Raw genomic sequence first — 23,534 nt, 5'->3', positions numbered from 1 at the left:
GGAATTAATCCAAACAAGAAGAACATCAAGACATAATATGCTAGACATGAATTTATTGATCATGAGGAAGAAACATTACATATTCACAAGACGAAAGTCATATTTTCATGCATATTATCTTTTGGAAAATGTTTTCTGATGTTAAAAAGATATATATTAAAGATTAAGATTAATATTAGCATATATCAGAGATCAATAATACTAATTTCTAATTGTTAGTTGAAGCAAGCTATATATGAAGTTTAGATTGAGGATAGTTAAAAGGAAAATGACTTCTGTCCATGAGTGATCATTAACAAAACACAAAAAATGACTTTCCTCGTACCAAACACATCCAAAACGGAAAATTACCAATGATTTATTCCAACATATGAAACCATTCATATACGATTCATGTGATCTTCCACTAATTTACAAAAAACAACATTTTGCAACTCAAGAACGTAAGATATTAATGGTGTTTGAAAGGTCAGAAGAAAAAAATTGTTAAATTGGAAAAAACGATGTTACTTACCGAAAACCTTAAAAAGACCGCAAATAAATAGAAAATAATGAATCTGGAAAAAAAGATCAAAAGGACAAAGAAGAAGAAGAAAGAGAAAAAAGAGATTTCATGGTTTAATATCAGCCATTTCTCCTTCTTCTATTTATTTTTTTTCTTCTGTCTCAAAAAGATTGATAGAATTTTGGGGGTTGCAAAAACAAAGTTTTTTTTTCTTTTTTTTTTTTTTTTTTTTTTTTTTTGCTTCTGTTTTACGAGAAAATCGCATGTTGTATGATCTTTCTAACCACTATATATAACAAACATATTTCATTCCCAGAAGAAGAAAAAAAAGAGAGCCTCCAACTAACATATTTCTACGTACGTAGTACGTGCTTTCCTTCACTTTGCACGTCCACTTATATCAATTATTATCATGCACCTATTTAATTCGTTTTTTCTTTTAGTTTTCTTAATTACTTTCATCGGGTTCGAGAATGAAAAATAGGATCCCCTGACACCTGTGGTCTTAAATATTTTTTGTGGGTATAAAATTATGTCATTAAATTAAAAGAAAAAATAAGAAGTTTAAAAGTTCAAATTATTTTCAAATATGAAAGTCGTATATGGGCATGGGCGGAGTTATGAGAGGGTACGAGGTTCATCTGAACACCTTTTGCCGAAAAATTATATTGTATATATAAGGTCAAAATTATTTTTTATCTAGAACAAACAATTCGAAATATACCTCGACTTTTTTAGAACAGGTCCGATTCAAATAGCAATGATGCAAAGCGCTTCTTTTTACACTATTTCGGCCATTGCAGATAAACTAACGGAGGAAAGAGGAGGGGAAGGGTGGCGGATATCAAATAGATTAGAGTTATCACAGAACTAGAAGAGGTTCGATTCCTCTTTGATGTTGTTAAGCCAAGAACCCTCATGTGTTTTGTTTTTTTATATTTTGAATCTTCTTAGTGAAAATTTTGATTCCGTCACTAATTAGGGAACCTAGGAAGTATATAATTAATTAAAACTCATGTATATACCATTTCATTTCTCCCAAGGTAGGGATGAATTTTATACCCTCCCAAATCTCACTTATAAAATTATACTGGGCATGTTGTTGGTGTATGCCATTTCATTTCTCATTGACCGTCAATAATGGAGACTACGTTTTTCAAGGTCCTGACATCTGTTTTAATAATTTATAAATCCTTTTGAGGGCATAGAACCCACCCATTAATTGGCTCCAATATTTACCAATCAACCTCTAATGTGTATGCAACTGTTAGTTTTCGCAACAATTAGTTTTTTTGCTTGCACCATTTATGCTACAAAATTTATCTCTTTCTTAAGGTTGTTCGGATTTTCTCCTAATATTTAGTTCTATAAAAATGGAAAAAAGAAATTTAAGATTGAAAGATCAGCAATTCGTTTAGATTTGATCTTTTATCAGTTTGGGAGGAACATATATACATTTTTTATATTCGCTTCATATTCTAACAAATTATAGACCATATAAATTTCTGGTTTATACTATATTGTAGGTAGTAAGTACACTATAAATCTTCTAAGATCTCATTCCAATCAAATTTCTAAGCTCCTTACCATAACTTTTCAACAAGAAAACAAATTATCTATGGGAACAAAAATATGAATTTCATTTTACTTTCCAATATAACTTACCAAAGTCTAGCAAAATTACACTATAAAAAGCTTCTTGCACCTTGCAGAAAAGTACACCATTGGCATTTGAGATAAATTTTCATAAGCATATAATATGGCCAAGTTTTTAAACTCTGCTCTTTGTTTCCTTCTCATTATTGCAGGTTTGTCTTTTATATTGTTTATTCAATTTTTTTTTTTTTTTTTTTTGTGATTTACCCCCTTCATTTTTATAACATTTGATCTTTACACTTTTGAGTTATATTGAGCTTTTGTTATTCCCATTATCTATACATCTACGACTTAATATATTATTCACCAAATGAGTTTTAAGTAGTATATACTGATGACAAAAAGAATTTTTACATGATATTATTGCTCTTTTTTTCAAGTATCTATATCGGACTTGATATGAAGAATTACCTGATGCTATAGATTAACTATAAAAACTCTTTATAATAATAGAACACACACTACTAAAAATATCACGATTTTTCGAGGCAAAGCTACTGACAGACACTATCGTCAGGTTATTTCTATACACTATATGTCTGATCAGTCTATCGGAAAACAAAGTTATAGATGGAGTCATTTTTTTTTTTTTTTTTTTTTTTTTTTTTTTATATAATGAAATGTTGAATTTGTTTGCAGTTGCATTGGGAATTAGTCAAGTGAATGCACAAAAGAGATGTAGTGAAATTCTGAATCCAACAGGATGTGTCCTTTATGACTGTAAAAAGGAATGCTTTGAGAAACACAATGGGAATGGACTTTGCTCAAGTGGTGCTGCTATTGGCCAATACGTTTGTACCTGTGTTTATAATTGCCTTGATTAATTTTGATGTAATTTGATTCTGATACACCCATGATTTCGAATAAACATCAATTTTGAACGTTGTTTTCTATTTATTGGAATAATTTGTCATCCCGTATATACGTACTGGCATTTGATTTTTATATTTTTGTTTAATCATCATATATGAAAAACAAAATAACACCATTAATTCGACTTCATATCAGGCAAACCACTAAGAGAGTAAAATCACTCCACGGGCAGATCTAGTGCATTAGTTATGGATTTGTCTGAATTAATTAGTTTTGGTTAAATTAAAGACCCTTTAGATGTGTTAAAAGTTCACTAAATTATTAAAAAAAATAGATTCGGAACCCAATAAATCCAATTGGTTGTTAGACTATCGAACTCGAATGAATAAAATTCAAATCCTAGATTAATTCGATTCTCCTTTGGTCTAAGGCTCAACTTGCAACATCTAATTAAGGTACAAAAATCCTAATTAATCATTTCACCGCACCCGTGAATGGTTATATATCTTTTAATTTCTATTCTTTCGTCATAACAAAGTAATGCTTATATAAAGCGGACTTAAAAGATGTTAAAAGTTAAATTAAATGCTTCTTCATCAAGACAATCGTATGATATGTCAAGGCAACATGATTTTATCCTTACATGATAAGTTGCTAGATTAATCATATGATATGTCAAAGCAATCACCATTTAGATATCATACATAATCATAGGCATTGAGGCGGATTCAAAATTTAAATTTATATATTTCTATAGTGATCTCGAGTTAATATACAAAAAAAAAAATGGATATATTTAAAGTCAAATGTCCATAGACATTAATAGATTTCTTAAGCAAAAGCTACCGAGTTCTCGTGAACACGTTCATATATGACCATGATAGTCTTAAATATTTCCACGTGCAATCTCATTATTTCTTCATTTATTTGGGAAGTTAAATAAAAAAACCTGGACTATTTTCCAATTTAATTAGATGGAAATTCGTTGTCCATGCATAAAATCTGAGATATGCTTTTTGTGTTCAAGAATTGAGAGATCTTCATTTAACCCTTTAATCAATTTTCAGCTTGCATGAAAATCATATTCTCTTAAAAAAGATCAATTTTAGTTGTCTTTTGATATCGAAGGATTAGGCAGTATTTGCTTGTCTAACAAATCATAAACTATAGAGCTCTAAAATATGATGGGAAATATATAACTTAAATTCTTCTAACCAGGGCCGATTTTAAGTAATAAAATTGGGGCACGTGAAGACATGATCTTTCCGTAAAACTAGATATTTTATGTAAATATTTTCTACAATTAGTATGATACTATCTGTTGGAACCCATACTAATTGTGCGCTTTGTTGAATGTGAGTTTTTACCTAGAGGACTAGGGGTCAAGTTGCTTCTTTTCTTTATTTTTGTTTTAGTTGTAAATCCATGTACTAAAAATTCTAGATTTCCCTCTGCTTCTATAACATATCATCATATTCTATAAACTGCTTCTTGTGATTTTTCAAAAAGAAACAAGCCATATCTTTTGGTAAAAGGTTACTCCTAAGGTGTGTTTAAACCAAAACCAATAGATGACTTACGTGCGTTTGTATATTCATTTTTCTGACTTAGTTATAATTAATTAATACTATATATTATTACTTCATTAAATCACTTAATCATGATAAGTTTTAATTGATTTGATAACTTTTCAGAAAAAGAAACAAGTTAGCCTTGTTCTATGGAAAACATATAATAAACCATAGATCTCTGAAGTACGATAGGATATAATTTTTTCTAAGAAAAATGTCATCATATTAAATTTTCTAAATAGCTTCCCCATAACTTTTCAAAAAGCATACAAGTCATTTCTATTTTATGGAAAGCATATTACAAACCATAAATCTCTGAAGTCTGAAGTACAGAAAGAGAGAACACTTTAATGCTTCTAAAATGTCATTACATTAAATTTTCTAAATTGCTTACCATAACTTTTCAAAAAAGGAAACAAGCCACCTCTGCTTTATGGAAAACATAACATAAAAGTATTTTGGTTCCTATGTTATAGGTAAATTCTAATTTTGGTCTTTGTAATATATGAGTACGTATATATAACCTTCAATTAAGTCTAATGTGTACTTTTGATCCTTATGCTTGTGAATTTTCAAAAATTTGATGAATTATGAACTATTAAATTATTATTCTATTGCCCATGTGTTATGTTAAATTTGTATTGTTACTCCATATTTGAGAATAATTAGTTTAATCAATATAAGATAGTTCCTAAATAAAGGGACCAAAATTACACATTTGAATTAATTAAAGGTTTGTGTACTTAACCAAATATCGAAAATTAACAATCATCATTACCTTAAGGACTACAAGTACTATTATTCCAAGGTATAACAGTAATCCAATTCTTCTAAATGTCATCACAATCAATTATCTAAACTACTTCCCATAATTATTTCAAGAAGGAAACAAGCCATCTTAATTTGCTCTATGGAAAGCATATTATAAACTATAGAACACAATATGAGAAGTAACATTTTAATTCTCCTAAAAATGGCATCTCATTAAATTTTTAACAATGCCTCCCATAACTTTTCTAGCAAATTTACACTATAAATAGCCTCTTTCACCTCGCACCAAAATACACCATTAACATTTCAGATCAACTTCAATAAAGATGTCTAAGTTTTTAAACTCTCTCATTTGCTTCTTCCTCATTCTTTCAGGTTGGACTTTCTTCAATTTTCTTAAAAGTTCTTTTTCAGTATTTGCTGTATTGTTTGTGATAAAATAAAGAGTTTAAGTTATATACATCATTAGTGTAAGGATTTTTTTTACACCATCAAGCCACATTTACGTGTTGTAGCAGGTAATTTATTTTGTTTTAGAAATTACGGATCCCACATAAGGAGACCTACGCTTAAGTAACTTTTGAATTACCCGATAGTGTAAAATAATTAACTAACAGTGTATAACTTAAACTTTAATTCTTCTTTTATTGATATGTTAGTGTTTTTTGGATTCATTTTGATGCAGTTTTGGCAATTACTGAGGTAAAAGCCCAACAGAGATGCACTGTAACATTGGATCCAAAGGGATGTATACTTGCTGATTGTAAAAAACAATGTGCAGAGAAATACAAAGGAAATGGACTTTGCACTGGTGGTGTTACTGGCCCATACAATTGTGTCTGTGTTTACAATTGTAACTCCAATTAATGTACCTTTGATCAAACACAAATATTGGTCTATTATGAATGATGAGTATCAATAAATACTAGTATTATTTTTTCTGAAAAATATTTATCAGTTTCTACATTATTTAACTTTTACCTAATTATTCTATTGTATATAATTTTGTTCACTTTACTGTAAAAATTAGGTGTGATGACCAGTTTTCCAATACGTCATAAGTTTTTAGACACTACTTAAAAAGATAGGTAAATAATCACATTAAAGGTTTGAATGCCATCAATTGTTTTTTAGGTGTGAAGTTATAAAGGTATGGTCTTACGAACCATTTATGAGGTTTGACATGAATCGTTTGTGGGGTTTAAAACTTTAATTAAATTTTTAACCCCATCAATCGTTCATTGGATTCCAGTTGTTAATACTCGAATTACAAACCTGTTTGTTAGAGTTTGTTCCGTGTTTTAGTTAGGGAAATTTTCAAAACTTTTTTCATGTCGAAATAATGGTTATATGTTAATAGCTTTTAAAATAGTGGCCAATAGTTAATCATAAGTGTTAAAAGTGGCTATTTACCAAGTTTTCCCCGCTTTACTTTGGCCAACTGGAGTTCTTTTTTATTCCAACACGATGTCTGATATTTATTTTGGGACCTGACTAATTTGTATTCAAGCTGGAAGTCTCAGATGTAAACACTTTATATCAAAGCGACTTCATTTTCAGAGCTTGAACCCAAAACATCTACTAAGGATGAAGATATAATTACTACTCCACCGCAACCATAGTTGAGGTCAAAAGAAGGAAATTAGAGTAATGAACTACATGGAATCAGAGCATTTTTGTTGATTTTAATTCTTATACACCGAAAAGTTAATTAATTGTTTCTTGGAGGGCAAAGGAAGACAAGCTAATAAATTATAATATGGTCTATCTCTCTCAATAAATAAATAAATAGATAATTGGTGCATTCAGGTATTTAAGATCTTTTAGGTGCCATCATCTTCGGTACCCCACAACCCTAAAAACTACAGAGAAAAACATCCGCTATTTATCCAAGTTTTTGATACATTTTATGATCGCGAAAACTTTACTGAGGCCGATTGTTATTCGAAAAATAACTAACCGATTTAAATTTACAAATAATTATAAAAACTTCACTGGTAAAATGAAAAATATTTGGGGAATTATAAGTTCACAACTATTACAAATTGAAATAAAAATAATTAAACTACTTATTGAGTTAAGTTATTAATAAAATTAAGATTACCTTGCATCTTGCTAGGTTGTTCTGGAAAATCCATGTTTATGTATTTTATAAAAATAGAAAACGGGAAGAATGCTAACCTACCATCTTCACGTGGTAGGTTTGCAAAATTATAATCAAATGATATGTAGACGGAATCATCATGCATTAAGGTCATCCACAATGTGACGATATCCTTAACTATTTCGACTTTACGTGCAATATAACATAATAGACCTAACTATTTTGATTTTATGGGCAGTATATCAAAAATGAAAAAAAAAAAAGTGATTTTTTAAAATTTGTTTTCTAGTGTTTGGTAAACAAGTAGAAAATGTTAATATCCCGTGAGTGTTTTTATATAATCTAGGCAAAACTTATGTGAGTGGGGACGGGTGGGGTGTTAGGTGTGGTGATGAAACAATTGGTGTAGAGTGACACTTATGAAACTTGTTTTAACCACTTCCACCAGAAAAGTTCTTGATTTAAAGGAACTTGTGTTCCTAGATATAAAAAAAAAAAAAAAAAACATATTAACCAATCAAACATAAGAAAATTGCAAAAAACACTTCATACCAAACACACCCTATAAATCATATGTATCTATTTGAGATACAATATAAAATATAAAACTTTAATTCTCCTAAAATATCAACACAATCAATTTTCTAAACTGCTTTTCATAACTTTCGAAAAGAAAACAATCCATATTTGCTACTCCATGGAAAGCATATTATGAACCATTTATTCTAAATTCTATCACCATATTACTTTCTCTAAACTGCTTTCCAAAAAGGTAACAAAACCATCTATGTTATTTGAAAAGTAAATTATACATCTAGTTACTTCCCAAAATAAATCACACACGTCTAGAAAATTCACACTATAAAACCCTCTTTCACCTTGCTCTAACAAAGCACACCATTAACATTTGAGATCATCAACTTCAAAAAGCAATATGGCCAAGTTTTTGAACTCTATCATATGTTTCTTCCTCATTCTTTCAGGTTTGACCTTCTCTTCTTCTTCTTCTTCTTTTTTTTTTTTTTTTTTTTTTGTCTAATTGTTTTTCTATGTTTGTCATTCTGTTTTTTTTATTCGGTGTTTAGTACCTGCATTGGAATGACTAATTTGAATTCACACCGCATAAGGTCCATTAAAGGAGAAAATTCTCCCAGCCAGGATTTTTCTGTACCCAGGCTCGAACTAAAAATCTCTCATTAAAGATAGATGGATCATATCTATCCCACCACAACCCTTAATACTTATTATTATTTTGGATGATTTACATAAATATTCTTTTTAGGCCACTATTTAACTATTTTCTCTATTTTAAAAATTTTGCAGATATATTTCTTGGGCCTAGCAAAACATTAAAATATCGTCTAATGTCTACAAAATTTTAGATTGTGGTCTAAAGTTTTCTCATAAGACTATCAATTTGCTTAAAAAAATAATAATCTTTAGACCGTAGTTTAAAAGGTCTATATATTGCAAGAGAAATAAAGAACAAGTCATTTACTTAACAGCTGTCCCAAAAATGAAAACTTGGCGAACTTTTTTGTATTATTTTGCTCGTGACAATGCTAATTCTTCTTTCATTTGATATACTAATGTTTTGTGGTTCAATTTTTCGGTGTAGTTACATTGACAATTACTCAAGTGGAAGCCCAAAAAAGATGCAGTGAGACTCTGGATCCAAATCATTGCACCATGGCTGAATGTCAAAGTGAATGCTTACAGAAACATAATGGAAATGGGGTTTGCACTGGTGGTAATGTTGGCCCATTATCATGTGTTTGTTATTGGAATTGTTAGATCCAATTGGGAGAAATGGTTTTTTAGTATTCGATTCTCCCTTTTAATGATGTAACTTTGATCAAACACAGACCTTGGTCTATTTTATTATAAGTATTTATTATAAGCATCAATAAATATTATTCATCTTTCTAGGAAATGTTTCATCCATTTTTACCTCATTTAAATTTTTTTGTGATTATTTATTTTGTTTAGTTATTTTGCCTAACGTAATTGTGATTGAAAGGAGAAATCAGAAATAGACCCCTTATATTGTTGTTGACAATATGACGTCAAACGTATTACGGTATTAGAGTAGGCAATAAACCAAAACATCTTCTTTTTCGAGATCAAGTCTGAAACACCGACAATGTAAATATATTTATACTTTTTGTTATTAAGAAATTCAATTATGTCTTACATTTTTTTTATATATAAGAATAGGGGTGTACATAGTAAACTGACAAATTGCACCAAATCGATAAATCGAGGAAAAAACCCGACTAGTGGTTTGATGTTGAAAAAAAAAACCCAACCATAATTGGTTTGGTTTGGCTTTAACTAAAAAAAAGTCAAACCGAACCAAATCAACCCGACATTACATGTATTCAATTTTTAAAATATTTTATACATAAAAATATTTATTTGTATTGTAATTTATAAATATTTCTTAAATTTTCCGTAGTTTTTTTTTTATCTATTATCATATTATTCAAGCTTGAACTTGGAATTTTGAATGTCAATAAGTTTTATATCCTATGGATGTTAGTAACTCAAATAAAGTCCAAACCAAAATCAACTCAACACTAATGCTAATAAAAGAAATTTATTTTACTACTAGAAATGACAATAATGTTGGATATCTATTATTTAGATTTGCATAATTGATTTAGAGAGTGAAAATACATAACTTAATTTTTTTCTTTGTCATGTAATTAATACTTATTAGCCGTACTTATTTTAGCATGACTTATTATTTTTAGATTATGGTCATTTTCTTTATGGCTTGTTAATTAGCAATATTTATTTTAACCGATTTTATTAGCTTTTGTTGAATATTTTAATACAACGTCATCACTCTTCTCACATTTTGTGTTATTTTCTTAAGAAACACGTTAATTATACGATTTGTATCTTACTAGGACTAAAGAAATATTTGAAGTAAAAGTTATATATTTTGTATCTGATTTTTAGTTTGGTGTATAAAAAACTATTCCGAAAAAAACTCAAAAACCCTACAAAACCGAATAACCGAATAAAATGAAAAAACCGACCTTTTATTGGTTTGGTTTGGTTTGATGTGTATAAATTTCGAGAAAATAAAAACAATGTAAATTGACAGCCAACAATTGGTTTAGTTTGGTGTTTAAAAAATCCGAACCAACTCGGTCCATATACACCCCTATATAAGAACATGAATTGATAACCTTAAAAAAGGATGGTAAGTCATCTGTTACTACGCAAAAAATAAAAAAAATGACCTGTCCTGTTTGTTTCGAGAATAAAATGAAAAAATATTTCAAAAATGATCACCTCGAGATTTTATATTTTTTTTTTTTTTTACAATAAAACTATTTTTTTTTTTTTTTTTTTAGCATTTCGTGATGCAATTCAAAAGCATTTCAAGTTATCGGGATCAAAAAAGCCAAGGTATTTCGTGATGTGATGTATTTCCTTGCATTTCGTGAATCAATTAAATAATTCAATTCGTGAAACACTGTTTTTTTTTTTAAAATTAAAAAATGAAAACTTTATTTTGAATATAAATCTAATTCTATATTCGTTCACAAACAATTTAAATTGATAGCCAACAATCATCATGACCAACTCTTCCATTTCTCTTGCTCATCAAATTATTAAATAAAAATCCAAAGTTTAATACATTCATAAAAAAGTTGTAAACATTTTTATTTGTAAATTTGTGTAACACAAAAAAAAAATATATATATATATATATATATATATATATATATACTTTTGGGCTAACGGCTTTTTTAGTTTGTCGAAGTTATAATTAAATAGTATGCAAAAGGATATAAATTCTTGCCGAATACCACCATTATTCATTATCAATAGATGTTCACCAGCTTAGTCCATAAAAAGATAGGGGAAATTACGCTCTATGTCCACTTTTGAAACATTTACGCCTTTAGTGCATACTTTGTGTACAAACACTCAATTTAGTTTATATTTGTGCATGAATACCTTTTATATACTATTATACACTTTATACAAGATTGATACATTATGCATAAAAAAAAATTCCCAGATATAGTATATAATATTATATCTACGTGGCGTAAATATTTTCAAAAGCGATATATTTTCGAAAATTTCCAAAAAAAAAAAAAAATAAAACACTTTATACAAGGTTGATAATTCATGGTCTAATCAAACAACATTTTACTTCGCACATAGGAGTTGCCAAGAGTAAATTTTGAGAAAAAGAGCCTGAAATGGAATATTACTGCCGAAATTGCATTGTACATCGAGAATAGTCCTAAGAAGACATAATCTCACGCCGATACTTGACATGTAACCCCGCTAGGTCAAGGTAGGTATGGTATACGAAGGAAAAACCTATTTAACAGCAGGAAGGATTCACATTTCTTCCAGAGATAGAGCATTCCCAGTGAAGACAATCAAATCTCAATAATTTCGTCTTCTATTAATTCTTTATTCACATTCAAATTCAACAAATAAATAAAAAGAAAAATTGAGTAGCCTGCTTCCCTCTTCCTATGATAAGTCCCTTTATATCTCCTAATAGCTTGTACGATAAAGACTTAATTTTTTAAAAAAAATGAGTGAGAATTCTCGATTCTTGTAGACTTGTTTTAAAGGTATAAACGAAAAAAGAAGAAGAAAATCAGTTTTGTAATTTTTTTTTTTTTTTAAAAAATGAGCGAGAATTCTCGATTCTTGTAGACTTTATTATTAAAGGTAAAAAAAAAAAAAAAAAAAAAATTCAGTCTTCTAGATCCTTCTAAACAATTAGAGTCTTTAGAACCCTCCAGAACCCTTTTTCCTTATATCTCCACTGCGTTCCACTGGTCCATCAAATCCCTCCACAACAGACAATCAAATCCTCTATCACCGCCGTAACACCACCGTAACACCGCCGTAAAATGGCCCGTTTAGGAGAAGGAGACAAACGCTGGATCGTCGAAGACCGACCCGACGGAACCAACGTTCACAATTGGCATTGGGCCGAAACAGATTGTCTCGAATGGTCACGTAATTTCCTTAACAATCTCTTATCAAACAAAACCCTAATTGACGGTGAAGGTAACCTCAAAATCCGAACAAAAAACCTCGAAAAACTCGAAGGTGAAGCATACGTCAATATCCGAAAAGGGAAAGTAATTCCAGGTTATGAATTAAACTTAATTCTGTCTTGGGAAGGTGAGGTTGTAAATGAAGGTGGTTTGAAATTTGAAGGGAATGTTGAATTACCTTATATAGCTGATGAGAATGCTGATGAAGATTCAGAAATTAGGGTTACGATTAAAGATGAAGGGCAAATTGGGAAGAGATTAAGGGATGCATTTATTGTTAAAGGAAAGCCTTTTGTTTTAGAACAAATTAGGGTTTATGTTAATGCTATGTCAAAAGGGGGTCCTTGTAAAGATGAAAATGAGGTGAAAAAAGTGGTTAAAAAAGTAGTCAACGCCGGAGATGGTGGAACTCCGGCGTTGACTCCGGTGAAGGAGGAGGTGAAGGTGAAAAAGGAGAAGAAAAAGGAAGGGTTTAAGACGATAACGATGACGGAGAAATTTAGTTGTAGGGCTAAAGATTTGTTTGAGATATTGATGGATGAGAATAGATGGAAGGGATTTACACAGAGTAATGCTAGGATAAGTAAGGAGGTTGGTGGGGAGTTTAGCATATTTGATGGATCGGTTACGGGGAGTAATGTGGAGTTGCAAGAAGGGAAATTGATTGTTCAAAAATGGAGGTTTGGTAGTTGGCCTGATGGTATTCAGTCCATGGTATGGTTTTTTGACCTTTGCTTTTCTATTTGTGTTTATGTGTTTGTCAAGAATGTTATTTTAATGTTAGATAAGGCAAATTGTTTAGTATTGGAATGAAATATCTTAATTTGGGACGGAGACATAGTAGTAGTAGTTGTTGTTGTAGAGTGGAATGGAAGCTGAATAATGGTAGAGCCAAGCTCGACTAATTTGGATTCGAGTTAGGTGATTTATTGATAATCTTTTATGGGTGTATTGTGTGTAGAATGAGTTGAGTTCTATGTAATTTGACTGGTATTTGTATGTTTTGATTCAAATTTTCCACTTAATAGTTGAAAGATGTAAGCTTGTGAGGTCAAGAATATTCTCTTTAATGTTAAATAAGGCAAATATGTAGTATTGGAATGAAACATATATGAATAGAGTGGAATTGAAGCTGAATAATGGTATAGTCGACCTCAACTAATTTTTGGATTTGAGTTAGCTGATTGATTGATATATAATCTTTTATGGTTGTAATAGTGTGGTGAATGAGTTGTGTTCTAGGTAACTTGGCTGGTATTCGTATGTTTTAGTTCGACTGTTCATCTGACTGTTCATCTGAATAGGCAATAGATATAAGCTTGAGTCTTCTCGTTAATGTTAAATGAGGCAAAATGTTTAGTATTGGAATGAAATATATCTGATAGTGGAATGAAGCCGAAGAATGGTAAAGCTGAGCTCAACTAATTTGGATTCGAGTTAGCTGATTGAATGATTGATACATAATCTTTTTAAGTGTATAGTTTCTAGAGTGAATTATGTTCTAGGTAACTTGACTGGTATTGATATGTTTTAGTTCAAATGTTTCATCTGATAGGCAAAAGATATAAGCTTGAGTCTTCTTTTTAATGCGCTAAATAAGGCAAAATATTTAATTTCGGAATGAAATATACCAACAGAGTGGAATCAAGAATGGGAGCTAAAGAATGGTATAGCTGACCTCTACTAATCTGGATTTGAGCTAGCTGATTGATTGATATATAATCTTTTATGGGTGTGTAGTGAGTGTAGAATGAGTTGTGTTCTAACTTTACTATATTTGTATGTTTTAGTTCAAGTTTCATCTGAATAGGCTAAACTACCAAAGATGTAAGCTTGTGGGCATATTTTGAGGTTAAGAGTCTTCTTTTTAATGTTATGTGTAGTATTTGAATGAAATATCTGAATAGAGTGGAATGGGAGCTGAAGAATAGTACAGCCGATTTCAACTAATTGAGATTTCAGTTAGCTGATTGATTGATATATAATCTTTTATGGTTGTATGTGTAGATAAGTTATGTTCTTGTGTTCTAGGTAACTTTACTACTATTTGTATGTTTTAGTTCACACGTTTCATCTGAACAGGCAAAAGATATAAGCCCGAGTCTTCTTTTTAATGTTAAATAAGGCAAAATATTTAGTGTTGGAATGAAAGATATCTGAATAGAGTGGATGGAAGCTGAAGAATGGTATAGACTATAGCCGACCTCAACTAATATGGATTTGAGTTAGCTGATTGATTGATACATAATCTTTTAGGTGTGTATACCTAGAATGAATTGTGTTCTAGGTAACTTGACTAGTATTTGTATGTTTTAGTTCAAATAGTTCATCTGAATAGGCAAAAGTTATAAGCTTGAGTCTTCTTTTTGATGTTAAGTAAGACAAACTATTTAGTATTGAAATGAGCTATATCTGAATAGAGTGAAGCTGAAGAATGGTATAGCTGACCTCAACTAATTTGGATTTGAGTTAGCTGATTGATTGATATATAATCTTTTGTGTGTGTATAGTGTAGAATGAGTTGTATTCTGGGTAACTTGACTAGTATCTGTATGTTTTAGTTCAAAGAGTTCATCTGAATAGGCAAAAGTTATAAGCTTGAGTCTTCTTTTTGATGTTAAGTGAGACAAAAATTTTAGTATTGAAATGAAATATATCTGAATCAGTGTATTCAAAAGCGAAAAGCACAAAAAAGCTCTAAGGTTAGCTGGGGCTTTAAGTGCCAAAGCGCAAATAAAGTGTGGGCTTTAGTGAAAAAAAGCGCAAGGGTGCAAAATTACAAATATATGTATGTTTAGTCCAAGACTAATGATAGTAAGCATGAATAACAAATATATGGACAAAGAAATTGTAAAAACATCACGATAAAGTGATATATCAATTATCTAGTGTCACCTCTTCAAGAGAGGCATACATTTCGAAAGTATGTCTTAGAGCCTTGATGACGACACTAAAGCGCACATAAAGCAAGGCGAAGCGCTCGACATGTTTTGAGCCTCGCTTCAAGGCTTAAGCGTTAAGCGCACCTTTGACAACACTGATCTGAATAGAGAGAAGCTGAAGAATGGTATAGCTGACCTCAACTAATTTGGATTTGAGTTAGCTGATTGATTGACGTATAATCTTTTATGTGTGTATAGTGTAGAATGAGTTGTTTTCTAGGTAACTTGACTAGTATTTGTATGTGTTAGTTCAAATATTTCATTTGAATAGGCAAAAGATATAAGCTTGAGTCTTCTTTTTAATGTTAAATAAGGCAAAATATTTAGTATTGGAGTGAAATATATCTGATTAGAGTGGAAAGGAAGTTGAAGAATGGTACCTGACCTCAACTAATTTGGATTCGAGTTAGCTGGTTGATTAGTTGCTATATAATCTTTGAAGGGTGTATACTCTGTATAGTGTCTAGAATGAGTTGAGTTTTAGATAAATTGACTGGTATTTGTTTGTTTTGGTTCGAATGTTCCATCTGAATGGGCGAAAGATGTAAGCTTGTGGGCATACTGTGACATCAAGAATCTTCTCTTTAATATTAAATAAGGCAATTATGTAGTATTGGAATGAAATATATCTGAATTGAGTGAATGGAAGCTAAAGAATGGTATAGTCGACCTCAACTAAATTGTATCTGAGTTAGCTGATTGATTGATATATACTATAATATTTTTTGAGTGTATAGAATGAGTTATGTTCTAGCGTGTAGAATGAGTCATGTTCTAGGTAACTTGCCTGGTATTTGTATGTGTTTGTTCAAATATTTCATCTGAATAGGCAAAAGGTATAACCTTGAGTCTTCTTTTTAATGTTAAATAAGGCAAAACATTTACTATTAAGAATGGTAAGGCGACCTCGACTAATTGGATTTGAGTTAGCTGATGGATGGACATAGATTATATAATCTTTTATGGGTGTATAGTGTGTAGAATGAGCTATGATCTAGGTAACTTGAGTAGTATTTGCATGTGTAGTTCAAATATTTCATTTGAATAGGCAAAATATATAAGCTTGAGTCTTCTTTTGTATGTTAAATAAGGCAAAATATTTAGTATTGGAGTGAAATATATCTGAATAGAGTGAAATGGAAGCTGAAGAATGGTATAGCTGACCTCAACTAATTTGGATTTGAGTTAGCTGATTGATTGATAAATAATATTTTATGGGCGTACAGAATGAGTTATGTTCTAGTGTGTAGAATGAGTTATGTTCTAGGCAACTTGACTAGTATTTGTATGTTTTAGTTCAATCTTTTCATTTGAGTAGGCAAAAGATATAAGCTTGAGTCTTCTTTTCAATGTTAAAAATGGCAATATATTTAGTATTGGAATGACCTATATTTGAATAGAGTGGAATGGAGGCTGAAGAATGGAATAGCTGACCACAACTTATTTGCATTTGAGTTAGCTGATTGATCGGTATGTAATCTTTATGGGTGTATAATGTGCAGAATGAGTTATGTTCTAGGTAAGTTGACTAGTATTCCTATGTTCAAGTGTTCATCTAAATAGGCAAAAGATGTGAGCTTGTGCGCATGTTGTGAGGTCAAAACTCTATATTGTCTAATGGGTACTCACTGATGTGATGAATCTTTGTTAGCCCATTCTTCTATTGAGGTTTTGGCCACTGTTATTGTGCTGTGGATATGCCATTTTAATATAATCACATAGATTGGCTGATGGAGGACTACGGAGGAAGTATTTGTGATTTCTATTCAAGTGCGCAGTTTTCTGCTACTTTAGGCTCTTACCAGATCTAGAATGCAAGCAGTGATCATGAACGTCGAAGTCTACCTCTAGTCCATATCCTAATTCATTCTGTGGATACTGCTTGAATTAAACAGAGTCTTAGCATTGTTCTTCTTTAACAAAATTTGGTGTATGAATTTTGTTGTTCCAATTATGTATCAATGTTGTTGGGCCGGGTGTAGCTTGTAATGTGTGGGTGAGTTTCACATCACAGGGTCGAACCCTGCCTCGAACAAAAGTTCTGCTATTTAAGTGGAGCAGGGTAGAGGGATGGCCCATATGTTTTCTTAGTACAATGGTAAATATGTTAAAATAGATAGAACTTGGACTGTGTGCTGAAATGTTGCGACTTATGAGCCTATAGCAGTATAAAGGAGTAGGACAGGCAATGAATATCTTTTTCTGATACGTATCGTGTGTTGATTGTTTCAGGTCCGAATTACTTTTGAGGAGCCTCAATCTGGAGTTACAGTTGTCAAGCTGACACATACAGATATACCAGAGGAAGACAGGTTTGTTATAGTTTATTTGATTTGTTATGTTAGTTTGCCTGTATCATGCAATTTTTTTTTTTTATGCAATTTTTTTTTTCTCATCTACTGTTGGTGCAGATATGGTAATTCAACTGTTGTGGAGAATACAGAGAGAGGATGGAGAGACCTTATTTTCCACAGGATCCGGGCTGTTTTTGGTTTTGGAATCTAAATTCTCCAAAAGTGTGGAATTTTACAATTTATGCAAAATGTATGAGGATCAGGCACTATTCTTCTGGACACCATGGACCTAAGAGTCCGTTCAACTGAGTTTTTCTTTAGTTGATTGTCAGGTTTTTCGAGCGTAATAACTCAATTTAAAAGGTGAACTTGTAGAATTTGTCTTCAATGGAACTTATTCTATTTATGTTCAATGGAACTTATTCGTTTTTGCTAGACGAGTGCTGCATCTGGTCTTTTATTTCATTTTTATTATTGTGGTGTTGCTCGAATTGATTTCTTGTAGCTTAGTAAAGCTATGCTATCTTGCATCATTTAGCCAAATGAGGAAAAGGCTGGTTACCTTGGTTGTGGTGTTATGGTGCATTTTTCATTATTTTTTGCGTGTGCCTCATTTTGATACCTCTTGCTAGGGGTGTTCAAATGAAATGGAAAAATCAGTTCGAACCGATAAATTGAGTTAAATCGAATTAATAAATCGAAAATCGGTTTGGTTTGACTTGATTTTGTTTTAAATTTTAAAAAATATGAACTTTTGGTTTGTTTGCAGTGTTAAACCAAAAAAATTCGAATGATTTTGTTTTAAATTTTAAAAAATCGTTAACTTTTTGGTTTGGTTTTTGGTGTTAAATAAAAAAAGAATCAAAAATTGAACCAAACGGAGAGATACATACATAAAATATATATATATATATATATATATATCTTTTTCAAAACTTTGGTTGTATCAAGTCTAATATAAATTCAAATAATTAGAAAGAAAAGTTTAGTATATTTAAGTTTAAGGTAAAATAAAATAAAAATTTGTTAAAGATGAAATAATTTTTTTTCCCTTATTCAGTTTTACGGTTCTCCTTTTTAAATGTCATCTGAATTACTATTAATAAATTAGCATTTTATCCGCAACAAATTAAAGGGAAGAAAATGACAATTGAAATTTAGAAAATTTAACTTTCCGTTTATTATTTTTCGTTTTAAAAGATGAAATCAATAAAATTTACGTAATATTGCCTTTGAATTAAAAAGTAGATGTTATGAACCAGGTAATTCCTATACCCATAGCCATAGGCTTATTCTATACCTAAATAAAGTTAATGAAATAATTAAGAAGATTCTTAGATTTTGAATGGATCACGTCAAAGCCGTATTTAGTTACCATTTAAGTCAAAGGTTCTTTGTATTAATACATTCTTAAAATCCGAAAAAATTGCAAAAATCGACCCAAATCAATAAAACCGACAAAACCAAAAAAATATATAAACTATAATGATTTGTTTGAATATTATAATGATTTGGTTTTAATCAAAAACCGAGTCAAACCGAATCGTGGCACCATTGTTTAAATAGATGAAAAGCTTAAGACATTGCCTTTAAGATTTCGAGTACTCACGTACATAAATTCAGCTTTTTTTCCATTTCAAATTGCATTATAGAATGATTTTCTATAATGCGGTGGCCAGGAACCAGCCAACCACTATCAATTCACCATTTTAAGTTCCAACATCACCAATTCACCATCTTTGATAATGCAAAAAGGATCCTTTGTAACAACTGTACATATTGAAATGCCCTTTACTGAATATACAAATTGATGTCGAACTTTGGACAAAGAGAGAAATTTGTTGTTTATGAACAAGAAGAGGCAGTCATCAGATTGGACTAGTAACATATTATATAGAGCTTTTGATCATTTCTCTCACTTCTTCAATTACAAGCCATGCTTTGTGCCCTCCAATCACCTCTGCTTTCATTTCCCCATCTTTCCACAACTGCAATAAAAATAAAACAAGAATTTTATAGCTTTATCTTTCTTTTGAACTTTGAAAGATTGGGGAATCCATAGGCCTGCTCACCTGAATTGTTGGCATTTTCTGGAGATTAAAACAAGAAACAAATTAGGAAAATGAACAGAGTGAAAAAGGAAATAATAGACTGCTGAAAAAAATACTTGAGTCGTGCACAAAAGGATACTTACTGAAACATTTCCGCGCTTCACTAAAGTTTGTGGTACTTTATTCACGTCGACATAGTAGAATTTGAGTCTACGAACAAGAGGAAGAAGAATATATCATTATTCTCTAAAACCATTGCTAATGTACTCTATATATGTAGTTGGCTTGTCATTTTCCCCTTCACAGGGAGCAAGATATACATGTTTATTTCACTCGACTAAATGAGAATTAAAATGTTAAAATCAAGCTCAAAATGAGCTAGTACATTAGTCATTTTCTTTTAAGATACAAGAATGTATTAACCATGACAATCAGAGATATATATAAATTAGATAGGACATTAGGATTTCTTTTTTGGGTTTAACCATCCGATATTCGCAACCTACTGGGCTTGCTACTTGGATTTACGCTGGATAGGCCCCAAAGAGGTAAACCAGTTGCTATCAAGAAGTAATCCATTCTCAGGGCTCGTACCCGAGAACTTGGGTTAAGAGTCAAATGGTTCCAATCATCCACCATGACCCTGTGTAATAAACTATGGAGTTCTTGATGCTATCATTATTAGTCAAGCCTAACATCTTATCATAAAAATCCAGCTCCTTGTCAAACTACTCCCCCACAAATAACATGGAAAAATAGCTTATATATTTCAATGTCTGAAACCAGCTGTAAATAAACTATTCAAGAAAATGTTAAAGGCATTGTAATGACTTGACAGGACATGAAAAGGGGGCTTACTTGGTATCAAACTCAGCTGCAAGTTTCTCCAATTTTGGCTTCAAAAATATGCATTTCCGGCACCAAGCAGCCATCCTATCAATCATTTGCTACAAACAAATCAATCTAACTACAACTCCGTAAATTCGATTCTTTCTTTTTCTTTTAAAAAATGCAGAACAGGAAAAACGCGATACAATTATCATTTTATAACTAGCTTAATATTCTTTTTAGTATAATCATCTGGCGTTCGAAACATACTGCCTAACTAGTCTGGAATCACGCCGTAGAAAGTTAACAATGAGGCTTTTAGCGCTTCCTACATCATAAGGCTCGAACCCGAGACTTCTGGTTATAAGGAAGACCTTTACTATTAAAACAGACTTCATCTCGGGGATCAAATCCGAGACCTATGGATAACGGAAGAATCTTCACTGTCAATGGTTACTCTAGTTATGTGTCATAAGTCTACTAAGGATAAAATGGAAAAGAAAAATTAATTGTGCCTTGAACTTACAATAAATAATTTGAGACAACTACTTTTAGCTGGAGCGACAACATTCTTTTCTTTATCACAAACAAGGAAAGAGAAGAATTTTACCAATCAATAATGATGGGTTGTGATAGCTCTTTCGCAGAGGCTAAAATTTGGTCAAGTTGTTCAGTGCTCTCAATGGGTTGCATCTCAACAGTAGTTGGTCTTGACAAATCTGGCCAAGAAGCATTAATTCTAAACTCTCTCTTTAACTTTCTCTTCCAATCACTTCTTCTCTTATCAACAAAGCAAAATCCAAATGATTTTACAATATTTAGACTTCCACCACTGTTCAAAGACTGATGATGCTGCTCTCTGTTGTGGATTTCTCTGTATAGAATTTGAGAATTTGGTGCTAAAATTGACATTTTTTTAGAAGTTCTTGGTACTTGAAAGAGGAGATGGTGTAAATTGAAGGATTAGATATTTGGATGAGTGAGATTTTTCTCTTTCTTCATTTACTAGTAGATACTTTTGTCAAAGGTACAACTTGTGATACATTCTTCATTTTGTTGCTTAAAGGAAAAGGCTTATCCACTTATCCCTGTAGTGTATTGGAGTTTTGTTAAAGGAAAAAACCCATTTGGACCCACTTGTAGCAGAGTGGTTTTTTTCTTGACCCTTTGTACATGTGGAAACTTTATCCTATTTTTTTTTTTTTTTTTTGACAAATATAATAGGGGTGTTTTGCAAGAATGGCCTTCGAGGTGGGTGATGTTAGACGTTTGACTACACTTATCCTAGGAACAAAACTTTAACAACTTTTAATTGTTGAGCTTGAAGGTTAGCCCATGGCACAAACCAGGGTTAAAAGTTCAAGATCGTTCGTTTTCCAGGTCATTGGATGTGATTTCCTGATATAATACATGTGTCAAACGGGTGAATTCAATTGAATTTGGACGGATTAAAATGAGGTTAGTTAATACATAGACATGTTATTAACTCGCCAGAGGTGACTGTCTGAAATGAGCTAAAATGGGCTAAACAAAGGGTTATAGACTTATAACCTAAATAATTCTTATTGGGCCTATTATTGAAAAGCCCATCAACCCATTTGAGCTTGGGGCAGCAGGGATTGGGCTGATAATGCCAATCAAAAGATGGAAGACATTTGCCCATTTTTACTTACTTATCCAAAAACTAGAGAGGGAATGAGAGAAATATATTTGGTATTTTTGCTCCCCAATAATAGCTCATGATAAACTGAATAGTACTGAGTTATTGTTTTGCCTTCTCTTTCCAATTAGTGGAATCCCTATTCATTCCTTAATATGATACCAAAGCTTCTTGCTCAATTTAGTGAAGCAAATAATTGAGAGATTATACAATCATTGTTAAGGATAATTGAGAATTCATATTCACCATGAGAAGTGTGGGGTCACCGACCCACCTATAAGATGTGCTAGATATTTATTTCCTTGATGTTTAATTACCCCTGCATAAGTACTGGATAACTTTATTTATAAGTCATATTTAATGCTTAACTAAAGATAATTCTTTTGGTATTTATTTCTCAAAAGAAAAGAAATACTCCTCAAATTCCTTTTTTGAGGGTTTTGCTTAAATTTCACTTTATACCATAAAGCAATTTCACTTTTTAACCAAGAAAAACAAAATATAGTTCGAACTTTATGAATTTAAATTAGGATAATAAAGAAAGATGTTAAAAAAAAAACATAAAAAGTAAAAGAGAAAATAAAAGGTGAAAGTATATTACTGGAATTTATATTTCTATAGATGGAAATAAAAGTAAAAGTGGGGAATAGAGGAATCACATGGCATCTGATTAAAAGTCCATGCTGTTGTATTCAACCTTCATATTATAAAAGTGCGTGACAGACCGAAAAATTATCTCAGCATTTGTCCTTTTCAATAAGAAAATCATCTGATTCTTCTTTTCATTTAAAAATAAAAAAAATTGGTTGAATTTTAATATTCTGATCAGATTTTTCGTCGGTGGACAAAAAGTGGTTGGCAAAAGAAAAGAAATAGTCCTTTCTCATTGGTCAAATTCAATTGTAAAGGTGCTTATTCAGGTTTGCTTCATAATTAGACTATGTAATAGTATAAATATTGATCTTGTTTTCAATTTACACCAGGTTGCAGCTTGTACCATAAAGCAATTTCACTTTTTAACCAAGAAAAACAAAATATAGTTCGAACTATACATGGTATGAATTTAAATTGGGATGATAAAGAAAGATGTTAAAAAAACATAAAAAGTACCAGAGAAAATAAAAGGTGAAGGTATATTAGTGGAATTTATATTTCTATTGATGGAAACAAAAGTAAAAGTGGGGAATAGTGGAATCACATGGCAACTGATTAAAAAGTCCATGCTGTTGTATTCAATCTTCGTATTACAAGAGTGCGTGACAGATAAAAATTATCTCAACATTTGTCC

General features: G+C 31.1%; 2 protein-coding genes across 2 annotated transcripts; one reads left to right on the top strand and one right to left on the bottom strand.

Moving 5' to 3' along the window:
* Positions 1 to 12,180: 12,180 nt before the first annotated feature.
* Positions 12,181 to 18,142, top strand: LOC132049167 (uncharacterized). The gene is made up of 3 exons (XM_059439863.1): positions 12,181 to 13,185; positions 17,646 to 17,725; positions 17,825 to 18,142. The coding sequence occupies exons 1-3, from the start codon at positions 12,322 to 12,324 to the stop codon at positions 17,916 to 17,918; spliced, it is 1,038 nt and encodes a 345-aa protein (XP_059295846.1). The 5' UTR covers positions 12,181 to 12,321; the 3' UTR covers positions 17,919 to 18,142.
* A 1,287-nt stretch (positions 18,143 to 19,429) lies between these two features.
* Positions 19,430 to 21,657, bottom strand: LOC132049166 (thioredoxin-like 3-1, chloroplastic). The gene is made up of 5 exons (XM_059439862.1): positions 21,197 to 21,657; positions 20,617 to 20,691; positions 19,902 to 19,968; positions 19,780 to 19,797; positions 19,430 to 19,695 (listed from the first exon to the last, which is right to left on the bottom strand). The coding sequence occupies exons 1-5, from the start codon at positions 21,496 to 21,498 to the stop codon at positions 19,597 to 19,599; spliced, it is 561 nt and encodes a 186-aa protein (XP_059295845.1). The 5' UTR covers positions 21,499 to 21,657; the 3' UTR covers positions 19,430 to 19,596.
* Positions 21,658 to 23,534: the final 1,877 nt, after the last annotated feature.

Source organism: Lycium ferocissimum, chromosome 3 (assembly GCF_029784015.1).
Source record: "Lycium ferocissimum isolate CSIRO_LF1 chromosome 3, AGI_CSIRO_Lferr_CH_V1, whole genome shotgun sequence".
In the NCBI taxonomy this organism is placed as follows: Eukaryota; Viridiplantae; Streptophyta; class Magnoliopsida; order Solanales; family Solanaceae; genus Lycium; species Lycium ferocissimum.
Note: the sequence above shows the minus strand (reverse complement) of the source record. Positions and strands in the feature narration are given on the sequence as shown.